The sequence below is a fragment of the Eriocheir sinensis genome, chromosome 43 (genome assembly GCF_024679095.1).
Source record: "Eriocheir sinensis breed Jianghai 21 chromosome 43, ASM2467909v1, whole genome shotgun sequence".
Classification (NCBI taxonomy): Eukaryota; Metazoa; Arthropoda; class Malacostraca; order Decapoda; family Varunidae; genus Eriocheir; species Eriocheir sinensis.
This window is the reverse complement of record NC_066551.1, coordinates 8,998,686-9,012,652: the sequence shown is the minus strand read 5'-3', so window position 1 is coordinate 9,012,652 and position 13,967 is coordinate 8,998,686. Positions and strand designations below refer to the sequence as shown.

The 13,967-nt window shown below is 41.6% G+C and overlaps 1 protein-coding gene and 1 long non-coding RNA gene across 6 annotated transcripts in view; one reads left to right on the top strand and one right to left on the bottom strand.

Moving 5' to 3' along the window:
- The window catches only part of LOC127010440 (alsin-like), a 66,184-nt gene that overhangs the window by 25,495 nt on the left and 26,722 nt on the right, over positions 1 to 13,967 (bottom strand). For all 5 annotated transcript variants that reach the window (XM_050884595.1, XM_050884593.1, XM_050884598.1 and 2 more), the window contains 7 exons: positions 13,355 to 13,609; positions 12,891 to 13,119; positions 12,434 to 12,623; positions 11,252 to 11,418; positions 6,241 to 6,350; positions 5,471 to 5,676; positions 797 to 905 (listed from right to left, as the gene is read on the bottom strand). In XM_050884595.1, coding sequence (XP_050740552.1) covers positions 797 to 905; positions 5,471 to 5,676; positions 6,241 to 6,350; positions 11,252 to 11,418; positions 12,434 to 12,623; positions 12,891 to 13,119; positions 13,355 to 13,609 — 1,266 coding nt within the window. The remainder of the gene's footprint in view (positions 1 to 796; positions 906 to 5,470; positions 5,677 to 6,240; positions 6,351 to 11,251; positions 11,419 to 12,433; positions 12,624 to 12,890; positions 13,120 to 13,354; positions 13,610 to 13,967) is intronic.
- Positions 1 to 13,967, top strand: part of LOC127010445 (uncharacterized) — a 58,169-nt gene that overhangs the window by 39,889 nt on the left and 4,313 nt on the right. Inside the window, exons 2-3 of the long non-coding RNA XR_007763187.1 lie at positions 11,317 to 11,436; positions 12,473 to 12,648. This is a non-coding gene — a long non-coding RNA (uncharacterized LOC127010445). The remainder of the gene's footprint in view (positions 1 to 11,316; positions 11,437 to 12,472; positions 12,649 to 13,967) is intronic.

Sequence of the window (13,967 nt, the reverse complement as noted above, 5' to 3'; positions counted from 1 at the left end):
TTGGGATTTAATATTGATCTCAATAAATATGAAAATTTAAAAATTATCTTATAGTGGGGAGGGCTACAGATGTCAGGTGAAAATCCTTCACCTGACATAGTTTAAACCCTTTTTTTTTTTTTTTTTTTAAATGCATCTTATAATCCCATGCATCTTATAAGCCATCAAATAAGGTAAGTGTAAAGGTGCAATACTAGGAAAAATGGGAGAAATGTGCAAACTGGGTTTCCTAATGGTTTTTACTAGGTGAAGCAATATGCCACCCATGATCCTGCAAAGTACGAGGCTGGACTGTAATCCTTAAGTCCACACAGCAACACAGGCCCATCCCCGCAAGACACCATCCCTTTCACACACACAACTCAAATGGAGGAAAATGTTAACCTGATTACTGAAGTATTCAATTTTATGCCTGTGTGGACGCCAAGTTACCATGGCTGACATGCGGAAAAGTGTGTCAAGGTAATGCATGCATCGGGAGGCAAAGCTTCTCTTCTCTTTTCTTTGCGACTTCAAATTAAAAGGAATGCAACATTTCAGTTACTCCTGTAATTATATTATTTGTCGTAGATTTTATATCCAATAATCAAATTTCAAGTTTGTGAGCATCTGACTTCTTCCTAAATATGGTTATTCAAGCATACTATGAAATGAAGCCAGGAGCTAAATAAATATGATGGTATGTACATGTTATGCTGCATCAGTTATATTTATGATTACACACTTTTTGCAATCAATGATAGCTTAAGAATGTTTGAAACAACATTAACTTCAAAGGTGTACAAAATTTACTGACCTTGGGTGTAGTAATATCAGTGCCTGAACACATGCCCAGTTGCTCTTGGCAGTGCCTCACTACAGCTGTCCATTTCTGGTCAGCATTCACACTCAGCTTTCCAAATGATCTAAAACAAATAAATAAAAAAAACTTGCCAAAAATCAGGTCTCTATATTCAATAGTGAAAAAATTATAACTCAGGAGAACAAACTAATAATTCAGAGCAGATGTATCGCTACCATTATTAATTTCAAAATGTTGGAAATATTCATTCCAGGAAAGAAACACATAAGGCCAAAGAATTGAAAGAGATGGATTAAACCTTGAACAAGCCACACCTTATCAGATCTTGTAACTCTTCTAAGGTCAGGAATGGCCGAATTACCAGACACCAACTCCGACATCCTACACACAGTAGAATTTGTGAGATGATATGCTGGTAACTATGTGTGCACGCACACACACACGCACACACACGAGTAAGAATAGACCCATGGCAAAATGTAAGGTAGGTGAGATGGATATAGATTCAGTAAACAATGAAAGCCAGTAGGCTTTTTTGAGGGTCCTTATGGACGGCCCCAGTCCGATAGTGGTGCAGGCTAATTTTATTTATAGCGGCTGCCATGATGTATGATTTTTGTTTGGCCCATGCTCCTCTTGACCAAAGTCACTGAAGCTAAGGTTGCTTGAAGATCCAGACAGCATGTGGGTAATCTTCCACCACTCTGCGATGACTTGAAAAATCAGCGTGTTTTGGTGGGGACTCGAACCTGGTCCACGCTAGGTCCTCGGGCTCACCACACCCACACGCTAACCACTTGGCCACCACCTCCTCTTGGTTTTGGCCCAGAAGACCTGCAGTCCTAGAGGCTTCACCTCCTCATGCAGCACTTTGAGAACAATTACCAAGACCTCCAACGATTTCATGAGGAGTTCAGCAATGTCAGCAAAAAGATCAGTGACCTTGATGTTCCCAACAGATGTTTGGCAACAACTCTGATCAGCATATCTGCTTAATACCCAGTCCATGCAAGTGTTGAAAAGTGATGGAGCAAGGATGCACCCAAGCCCCACTCCTGAATTAACAGGGAAGAAGCTGGAAATGCCTCCCTCCCCGACACTTCACAGCACTTTCAGTTCCAGAGTAAAGGCCAGTCATGCATAGGGAGGTGGTGGCTGAGTGGTTAGAGTGCCAGTCCCGTGTTCACCATGTCCTGGATGATGTAGGTTTGAATCCACCGTTACCAACAGGAATTTTTCAGTCACCGCCGTGTAGCCTAAGACTACCCACATGCTGTCCTGAAGACCATCCATCAACCCAGACTCTAGAGGAACTGTCCAAGGGAAATCAATAATGAACTCTGGGGAGCAGCATGAGCTAAAAATAGATGGCGCCACTATAAACACTTGCGCCATGACGGGCTTGGATCAACCACCAGGCCCCACCAAGAAAGCCTACCAGCACTGTAGGCCAGGATGTTAAAAAATAGATAAATAAGTACAAAATAAAGAAGAAGGCATCACATCAATAATCCTTGCAGGATTTGCAGAATATCCCAGAGTGCCTCATGATGCACTGAGTCAAAAGCCTTCTTGAGATCAACATAGGCTGCGAACAACCCATCAAAACTCATGTCAGCATTCCAAAAAGATGCGAAGTGCTAGGGTCCAGTCAATAGTTGACTTGCCGGGCATGAACCAGGATTGCTTAGGTCTCTGGAACTTTAGCAGATGAGATCGAATTCGCATCACCAGCAGATGAGCGAGCATCTTGCCCGGCACACTGAGTAGTGTAATACCACGGTAACTGTTGCAGTCCTGTCAGTCCCCTTTCCCTTTCCAGATAAGGACAATCAAACCCCTTTTCTAGTCAGAAGAATGGCACCGGACTGTCACACAGTAAACAGCACCGCATGCAACCCACGGATGATGGGTTCACCCCCAGCTTTCAACAACTTTACACTGATATTACAGATCCCAACTGCCTTTCAACCCTTCAACTTCTTCACAACCTCTCTCACTTCCACAAGAGAGGATGGAGTTTCGTTTATTGGTGGATCAGCAGCCGCCATCTGCAACCCAGCCAGAGGGAGCTGTCCACTTGGGGGCTCTGCCTTGTACAACTCCCCAAGTACTCCGCCCATCAAGCCTGCATCTGATACTATCTACCCATCAGCCGTTTGGATAGTACTCATCTGAGAAGTGGATTTGGAGAGGAGCTTCTTCAGAGCTCAAAAGGCAGGTCTGAGGTCATTTGCATTTAGACAGCCTCTGACATACTCAGTGAAATCTCTGATGTACCTCTCCTTATCCCTCCTCAGAAGGGTTCTAGTCCTTCATGACAGAGTCCTGTATCACCTGAAAATATAGACTATCTGGAAGAAATACAAGTTAAAGTACAAAAAGTGAGAGAAATAAAGGAAGGTCTGGATGTGAGAAAAGCATTGGGACTGGATGGTGTGTCAGATTGGGTCCTGAGAGAGTGCAGTGACCAACTAGCTGATAAGATCCAGTGTGTCGTAGTCAGCTCACTACCATAGGGTACAGTCCCAGCAGATTGGAAAAGAGCAACCATCATACCAGTTTACAAAGGAGGATGCTGGGAAACTTGGAATAATAGACCCGGTTCTCTGACGAGTGTGGTAGCTAAGATTTGTGAAAACTAAGTAAAGCTAAGTAGATGAATTACCTGAAGGAGAACAACAGATTGATGGATAAGCAGCCTGGCTTTCTAGGAGGAAGATCTTGTATAACGAAATTGATGTGTTTTTATTCATGAGTGATAGACATAGTACAGGAAAGGGATGGTTGGGCAGACAGAATTTATTTGGATTTTTTTTTTTTTTTTTTTTTACAACAAAGGAGGCAGCTCAAGGGCAACAAAAAAAGAAAACAATAATAAAAAAAAAGCCCGCTACTCGCTGCTCCTAAAGTAAAGCAAAAGAGGTGGCCGAAAGGAGGATCAAATACAGAAAGCATTTGATAAGGTGCCTCATAAGAGGCTGCTGTGGAAGATGGAGAACATCAAATGACTGAGAGGAGAACTCTTGAGGCGGATGGAGAATACAGTAAACCCTCAGTTATCCGGGAGCACCGTATCCAACCTCGCCAGTATCTGGGAGTTAAAAAATGGGAGTTTTCAAAAATGAGATTTTTTCCAATTTTCTTTTTTTAAATTGTCGCGCGCCACCAAAAGTCGTTCAAATTCCCCGCACGATGCCTCTAAGCTCTGCCCGGGCAGTGTACTCTTTTCATATATCCACGTGTGCGCAGGCGTAAAGGGCTGACGTGGGCGTACGGACGTGAACTTAAGTGGCTCTGTTTGTGAGATAATAAGGATATATATTCTCAGGGCGAGCAGGGCAGGGTGGCGGCGGCGCGGCTGATATGTAACCCGTAACATATTTTTCTTTTTTACGGCTATAACATATCGTCCCTGCACTCGTTCCATATATATATACGTATGCGCGGGCGTGGAAGGTTATCATGGGCTTACGGGTGTGATCTTAAGTAGCTTCGTTTGTGCTGATGATATATTAAATGAAGTAGGTGAAAGTTAGGTTTTCGGGTCCGTACACTTAACCTACACCATATCCGGGATTTTCCCATATCTGGGTGCCCCGTGCCTCTATTAACCCAGATACCAGAGGGTTTACTGTATTTTGGAGAACAGGGAAATGAGGACAGTGGTCAGAGATGTGAGGTTCTCATGGAGGAAAATGATCAGTGGAATCCACAAAGGTCAGTGCTGGCTCCGGTCATATTTGCAATTTATATTAATAACATGACGGAAGGAGTAAACAGTTAGATGAGTTTGTTGGCTGATGATGCCAAGTTACTTAAGAAGGTTGGAAGTGAAGAGGATTGTCAAGCACTGCAACAGGACCTGGACAGAATATAGGAGTGGAAAAGTAGATAGGAAATGGAATTTAACACCAGAAAGTGCAGTGTGATGGAATTTGGAAAAGCAAAGAGAATTTCAGATAACTATACAATGGGAAATAAAGGCATTAAGAAAACAGCAATGGAAAAGGACCTGGGAGTAACTGTATTGGATAACCTGTCACCAGAGAAACACAAACAGAAAAGTAGGTGAGACGTACAACCTGGTGAGGAACATAAAAGTAGCTTTTCAATATTAGAGTGAGGAAATGATGAAGAAATTGATTGTAACAGAGATATGCCCAAGGTTGAAATATGCAGCAACAGTATGGTTGCCAAGTACACATCTGAATATAAGGAAAGTAGAGAGGATTCAGAGGGCAGCAACAAAGTTGGTTCCAGGGCTAACAAACTTAACATACAAAGAGAAATTAAAGCGGTTGAATTTATTGACATCGGAACAGTGGTGGAAGATAGGAGATCTGATTGCAGTGTATAGGGTACTGAATGGGATGGAGAAAATGGACAAAGAAGTTCTAGTAATAAAGGATATAAGAGGCTCAAGAGGCCATGGAAGGAAGATGGAAAACGTTACCTGTAGAAAAGATATTTAAGAACAGCTTTCTACAAAGAGTAGTGGAGGCTTGCAATGGTCAGGAAAAGGATGTGCTCAACGTAAAGACAATTCATGGATTTAAGGACAAGTTGGAATATTGTAGATATAGAGACTGGACAGTACGAGAATATCTCCTTTCCCGTATATCACAACTAGGTAAATACATAAACAAACAAACAGAAAAAACTTACATGGGAATGTTTTCTTCATCAGGAGAGCCAATGCCTTTCTGAAGGACTCCATTGATTTTGATCCCATCCTCCCAGTTGCCTGTGAAGGTTCCTTCTATGGTGTCCCCACTAGGGTAGTGCAAGCTGCCCTTCCCAGCAAAGGTTCCTCCTATACCCAACTCTCCCTCATAGTAAGTCTTGTCTTCAAACATCATCAAACCATAACCCTGAACAATAATGGAAAGGTTTGTCAGTATACATGCTTTATTCATATTAGCAATACCATTTTTAATATTATCGTTATCATAATTTCTGAGCATAGGATTCTAAAAAAATTGTTAAATGATAACTGTGAAAAAGTGATCTTCAAAAATAAGACCTGTCCAAACTAGTTGCTGGTCATTGCAGCAATATAATGAAATTAAATGTATCCAAAGGCTTTTATGTAACAATCTTTTCACCAAAAGAAAATTGTCACATGAGACTAACATACAATCCAAAAAGTTTAACTCAATGATTGCAAGTAATTGGTTGCTCAAGAAATTAACTACCAAACCTAGCAGTGGAAAGAATCAACAAAAGAATTCAGGTCAAAATAATGACAGGTTCTGACTCATAAATTTTCAAAGCTCAAGTCTCATTGGGGAAGCAAAATACTACAAAATATGCCACACTCAAAATTGCATCAGAGAGAACTTTTCAATGAGTATGGTTACTGCTAAATTGATACTTGTTTATATTAAGTGAATACAAAGATTTTATAATAATAATGAACATAAAGGAAAACTCACAGTCAGTTTGTTTTGGTGGAAATTGCCTTCATAGTAGACCCCATTCATAGTAACAACCATGCCTGGCCCATGCCGAGCATTATTCTGCCACATACCCAGGTACTTCTCCCCTGTAGGGCAACAAAATTTTGCAAATGTTAAACATGCACCTCTATTCACATACCTAATAATTCCTTCTTTGAAGTTAACTACTATACATTTTTAAAAAGCATTTTTTATACAATATCTAAATATCTCTAAGTTGTGGATCAGTATGACATTTGACACTACAGTTAACATCGGGACCTAATTATGGCTGGCTAACCCACGATACTATATGTGTTATGAGAGTTTACGTTTGGAAAATAACACAAACCCCGACCGAGTCATGTTGACACATTAGAAGGAAAGAGCCCCCCACCCTCCCCTCCCAAATTCCTTAACCTAAACCCTCCCTTCCCTTCCTTCTCATTGCTCCTCTCTTCTCCCCCCTCCGCTCCCTCCCCTCATCATTGTATGTCCTACCCTATTTCTCCCATCTATTATATATATATTATATTAGAATGTAGGTGTATATGTACAGATGATTATTATTAACTAAGAGCATGGTACAATTCCATGGCAAGGCGTATTTTTCACGTTGATAATTACTGTACAACACCTGGATGCGCCTCTTATACCATCATAGCCTCGGGCTGGGGAGGAGTGGGAAGTGAGAGGGGAAATGATGAGAATGGAAAGGAAGGGAGGAAGGAGGGGGAGGGTAGGGAAAGGTGGTCTGGGGGTTGGAGGCGTTGAGTGGAGGCACGGCAGAAACCATAACACCTTCGCATAACACCTTAGATTAGATGATATATTACTGGATTAGGCAATATCAGTAACACACACTCATCACACATTTACAATATAAAATATGGTATAAGTGTTTAAAGGTAGTGTACTGAAATAAATACTGAAATAAATACTGATACATAAGATAATATTTATTTAAAAAAAAACAGGCGTCCGCCAAATGTATAGTAAGTGCACATATGTGTATACATTTGTAAATGCACACAGGCATATAAATATATACATAAATAAATAAATAATATATATATATATATATATATATATATATATATATATATATATATACACACACACACACACACACACACACATACATACATACATACATACAGTAAAATCTCACCATTTGCGCACTCACTACTTTCGCTCACCCCATTTGTGCGGCCTTAATTTGCGGCCATTGTCCCACCATTTGCGCAGGTGGTCTTGCCATTTGCGCACCACGGTAGGTGTATACAGTCGGGTGGACAAAACTAGAGTGAGCAGCGACAGAGTGGTGTGGGAAGGTCCCAGCAGTACCCAGAGATCAACTATAATGAGCTTGCTCTAATCAGGATGGTACTTACTGCCAATGACAAGTCCAATTCATGATCAGGCCATGGTGAATGAATCACAGATACACACACACACACACACACACACACGGCCCAGTAGCTCAGGGGTAGAGCGTCTGGCTCACAACCAGAAGGACCGAGGTTCGATTAACCGGCCGGGTGAAGATAAGTTGGGTCTATCTTCTTTCACGTGTAGCCCCTGTTCACCTAGCAGTGAGTAGGTACGCGACGTCAGGCAAGGAGTTGTGACCTCGTTGTCGCGGTGTGTTGTGTGTGAGTGGTCTCGGTCCTACCCAAAGATCGGTGCTATGAGCTCTGTGCTCTTCCGTAGGGGAACGGCTGGCTGTCTCGAGAGAGACCCGCAGCAGACCAAGAGGTGAATTACACACACACACAGATGCAGATGATGCAAAGCTGCTAAGACATAAGAAACAGTAAAGACTGCGAAATTCTGCAAGAAGACCTAAACAAGATTTGGAAGTGGAGTATGGAATGGGAGATGAAATTTAATGTGAAGAAATGTCATGTTATGGAAATGGGAAAAAGTGAAGGAAGACCAAAATGGACATATAAAATGGGAGATGGTAAAACATTAAAGAAAGTACACAAAGAGAGAGACCTGGGAGTAATAATGCAAGATAACAAACAGCCAGAGAGTCATGTTAATCGGATATTCGGTGATACGTATAACATGGTGAGAAATACAGGAATAGCATTCCACTACATGGATAAGGAAATGATGAAAAAATTACTTACCACTATGATCAGACCAAAGTTGGAATATGTGGAGGCAGTGTGGTCTCCCCATAAGAAGAAACACATAAAGAAACTAGAAAGAATACAAAGGATGGCAACAAAAATGGTTCCAGAGCTGGAGGGATTGACATACGAGGAAAGACTAAAGGAAATGGACTTACCAACACTAGAACAAAGAAGAGAAAGGGGAGACCTAATACAAATCTACAAATTATTGAGCAAAATGGAAGAAGCAGACAACGAGGAGTTACTACTAAAAGAAGAAATTACCACCAGGAACAAAAGAGGACATAGTAAAAAATTGAGGAAGGGAAGATGCTTGAAAGACATAAAGAAATATAGCTTCCCGCAAAGAAATATAGAGGTTTGGAACAGACTAAGTGAGGATGTAGTATCGGCGAGGAGTGGGCAAAGCTTTAAGGAAAAGTTGGATAAATATAGATACGGAGACAGGACCACACGAGTGTAAAGCCCAGGCCCTGTAAAACTACAACTAGGTAAATACACACACAAAGATGATTTATGATTTAAAGGCCAAGTTGGATAATAGTAGGTATTGATCGATCTAGAGCAGTTGGTTCAGCACCCTACATGTATTCCCGACCGTCTTGGAGACTGGCCCAACATACTAGACCTCTTCCTTACCTCTAACCCTTCTGCTTACTGTCAAACTGTTCTCTCTGTTGGGCTCCTCTGATCACAACCTTATTTCTGTATCCTGTCCTATTGCTCCTGTACATCCTCTGGACTCACTGAAGAGGCAATGCTTCTGGCATTTTGCTTCAGCTCGGTGGGACGACCTGAGGATGTACTTTTCCAATTTCCCGTGGAATGATTACTGCTTCCAGGATAGAGACCCCTCTGTGTGTGCCCAGCACATCACAGAGGTGATTGTCTCTGGAATTGAGGCATACATTCCACGTACTTTCTCTACTCCCCATGCTAAAAAGCCTTGGTTTAATCACGCTTGTTCTCGTGCTGTCAAAGATAGAGAGGCAGTTCAAAAAAGGTACCAGAGCCTTCGAACTCCCGCAAACCATGATCTTTACATTTCCACCCGGAATCGTGCCAAATCTATTCTCTGACTTGCCAAAAACTCCTTTATCCATAGCAAATGTCAACACCTTGCTTTCTCTCATTTTTCCAGAGACTTCAGGCACTTAGCCAAAAATATCTCCTCCAATTTCACTTCTTCCTCTTTCCCGCCTCTTCTTAACCCAGCTTCTGTGCTGACACCCTGCCTGGTCAAACTCTTTCACCTCTGCCTATCAACGTCTACCTTTCCTTCCTGCTGGAAGTACGCCTTTGTACAGACTGTGCCTAAGAAGGGTGACCGTTCCAATCCCTCAAACTATCACCCTATAGCTTTACTTTCCTGTCTATCTAAAGCTTTTGAATCAATCCTTAACTGGAAGATTCAAAAGCACCTTTCCACTTCTAACCTTCTATCTGATCGTCAGTATGGGTTCCACAAGGGGCGTTCTACTGGCGATCTTCTTGCTCTCTTAACTGATTCTTGGTCGTCCTCTCTTAGCCATTTTGGTGAAACTTTCTCAGTTGCGCTAGACATAAAAAAACCTTCAATAGAGTCTGGCACAAGTCTTTGCTTTCTAAACTGCCCCCTTTCGGATTCTATCCTTCTCTCTGTTCCTTTATCTCCAGTTTCCTTTCCAGCCTTTCTATATCTTCTTTCCATAACAAACTGTCCTATGCACTCATACGCTGATGACTCCACTCTGCATTATTCAACTTCTTTCAACAGAAGACCCTCTCAACAGGAATTACATGACTCCAGGCTGGAGGCTGCAGAACGCTTAACCTCAGACCTTACTGTCATTTCTGATTGGGGTAAAAGGAACCTTGTGTCCTTCAATGCCTCAAAAACCCAATTTCTCTACCTTTCAGCTCGACACAATCTTCCAAACACCTATCCCCTATTCTTCGACAACACTCAGCTGTCACCATCTTCAACACTAAACATCCTCGGTCCATCCTTAACTCAAAATCTTAACTGGAAACTTCACATCTCCTCTCTCACTAAATCAGCTTCTTCAAGGTTGGGCGTTCTGTATCATCTCTGTCAGTTCTTCTCCCCCGCACTGTTGCTATCCATATACAGGGGCCTTGTCTGCCCTCGTATGGAGTATGCCTCTCAAGTGTCGGGGGGCTCCACTCACACAGTTCTCTTGGACAGAGTTGAGTCTAAGGCTCTTCATCTCATCAGCTCTCCTCCTCTTACTGATAGTCTTCTACCTCTTAATTTCCGCCGCCATGTTGCCTCTCTTTCTATCTTCTATCGTTATTTTCACGCTGACTGCTCTTCTAAACTTGCTAACTGCATGCCTCCCCCCCTCCTGCGGCCCCGCTGCACACGACTTTCTACTCATGCTCATCCCTATGCTATCCAAATTCCTTCCGCACGTGTTAACCAGCATCTTCACTCTTTCATCTCTCACGCTGGTAAACTCTGGAACAATCTTCCTTCATCTGTATTTCCTCCTGCCTACAACTTGAACTCTTTCAAGAGGAGGGTATCAGGACACCTCTCCTCCTGAAATTGACCTCTCTTTCAGCCACCTTTTTTTATTCTTTTTAGGAACAGCGAGTGGCAGGCTTTTTTTATTATCGTTTCCTTTTTTTTGTGCCCTTGAGCTGTCTCCTCTGTTGTAAAACAAAACAAACAAAACAATAAAGACAGGACAGTACAAGCATAGCTCCTCTCTCGTATACCACAACTAGGTAAATACACACACACACACAATACTAAAACCTATGAAAACAACAACTATTCATGAGTAAGCTGATCCACAGATATTATAAACAATCAAAATGACCTGGACAACAAATAATAACAAGATATGATGCCTGACCTTTTGCTATGTCATCAAGGACACCATAGCCATTCTTGACGCCATTGCTCCACTCTCCTGTGTAGATGCAGGCTGCCTGGGAGCTGAATTGGCCCTTCTTTAGCTCCCCATGGCCATGAGGCTGACTCTCCCGCAGGTTGCCAATGTATACATCCTTGTTGGCATATCTGAGGATGCAAGTAGAGGTAAATCTTTGCTTTTTCTTAATTGTAATGGAAAACTGGTGACAATATATTTACGATAATGCCTCATTTCTTAGTATTGTTTCTTTGGTGAAAGTCAGGGTTGGATCAATTTCCTTATTCATTAGTCCCCTCTCCTCACCCAGACTACAACTCTGCCTCAAACTGCTTATCCACTAGTCTTATGATTTTTCACCTCCTTTTTTTTTATAACTTTCCTGTACTTCCATATTTTGGAATCAACAGAAAACTTCATGATTCTTTCCTTTTATTTATCTTCCCTTTTTTTCAAGAATACATAACATTTTGATCTATTCAGTATCTCAAGTGTAGTACCTATTATATTCCTAATTTCAATGTACTTGACATCATCCACTTTGAGTTTACATCTTACAAATCTATCTTTTTATCTATCTATATCTCCGACATCCTGCTCCTTCACAGGAACTTCCCTCTGGGGGTTGGCTGCAACAAAAATGTCTCCATCTCTCCCTGTTCTGGCACTCCCTCTCAGCACACTCAATCCTGCTACTTCCAACTCACTTGCTACAATACTCACTCACCCTATTGATCCACTTCCCAGGTGGTCTTCCCCTGACATCCCCTCCCTCATACTCTCTCTTCACAAATTCATTCTCCTTCATTCAAATCATACATCCAAACCATCTCAGCATACCATGCTTCACCCATTTGACCTTATAAATCTTACAGATCTTTACTGCAAGGGAGGCAGCTCAAAGGCAAAAACAAAAAACAACAGTCTTACAAAAGATCCTACAAATCCTATATAGAAATCATCTATCTCTTTTAAAAGTCACTGTTCCTCAGGAAACAGCACACCTTATCAACTTGTAATGAACTTTAAAGCAAAAGAGCAAATATTCAGCCTTGGGCATTCTTGCTGATCATAGATTATTTAATTTATAGAAAACATGATATAATTAACCTGTTTAGTCATTCAACTCTCAGCCCTATACAGTAGGAAACACCAGCCACATACCTGATAACCCCTTTGCCCTCCAACTTCCCATTCTTCCAGGTGCCTTCATACACAGTGATATTTACCCCTGAGGGTACCTCAAGCCGCCCTGAGCCATGGTACACATTCTGCCGGAACTGTCCCTTGTAGCGGCGGCCATCTACCCACACCATAGTTCCCTCTCCATGAAGTTTTCCACACACCCACTGGCCTGTGACACAGAGCAAAGGCATGAGGTATTTCACTTATGAATTACTGATATCCTTATACATTTTATAGCCGATTTACAATGTTTTCACATTCATGTATAGAAACTGGCTTGATGTTGAGAATGTGTAGTTTTGCAAACTCAGTCATAAATAATCATGACAAAAACCTACTGCTGCAAACACAAAATAAAAGAGAAAGTTAAAGCAAGAAAATTATTGTATATTGTAACATAAAAACTGAATGGAAGCTCTCTTGTTCCAAAATGCACCTGAGTACGTTGCATCTTTATACATAGGGTTCTTGGAGAAGGTGTAGGAGGAGTTCCGAACAAGTGGTGGAGACCTGGGTAATGCTATTGTTGTCCCAGATGAGTTTTCAGACTTATCTACTGCCCTCTTGATCCCCTCCTGCAGTGCATACATCCACTGATTTTTATCTCCACTTGAGGGGCAAGTGAGGGTGAGAGTCTCTTCAGGCAGAGTGATGCAGATACCATTCTGAGACAAAGTAGGATATGTTGATGACATATAATCATAATAATGGCAAACAAATATAAATCAAAATCTGTTTTTGAACAGCCATGTAGGGATTTGTTAAGAAACCTGAATAGTGAGCTTAAGGGCAACTACCCAGATATACAGACAGAATTTGTTTCCTCATGGGGAGTTTTCATGGGAACTATATCAAGGCAGACAGAGCAAAACCTACCCATTTTTTTTTTACTTGTCTCACCTGCACATTTGGGACATTGGAGACTGTCTCTACCCACATAGTGTTGAGGCTGTAGGTGGTAAAGTTTGAGTACTGGAGATGCACCAAGATGTCTGTCAACAGTACAAAGGAGTGAGATGAGAACCGACCGGCATTATGAACGTGAATAGGATGTGTCCTGGACTCTCGCAGTAATCTTCTGGATGGGGTGCGCAAGGCCTCTGCCATCTTTTGGCTGCATGTCTCCCAAAAATTCTTTGTGTCCTCAGCCTCAACCTGAAAAAAAAGTAGTAGGAGAATAGTACTATCAGTCATGAAAATGAGTGGTAAGAAAACAAGTATTCAATGAAGTGTTAGTCCAATTTTCCAACCACACCCTCAATCTCTGTTTCCAATTTTAAGATTCATATTGTCGAACATAACTTACTCATTTTTTCATTTTCAAAAGTTTTCAAACACTTCCCTAAATCTTCCTAAAATTTCTTTATCTTGGTCTTGGTTTTCTTTCCTCTGTTGTTCACTGTTGTTTCACTGTTAGTCTTGCTTTTCTTTCCTCTGTTGTTCACTGTTGTTTCACTATTAGTCTTGCTTTTCTTTCCTCTGTTGTTTCACTGTTAGTCTTGCTTTTCTTTCC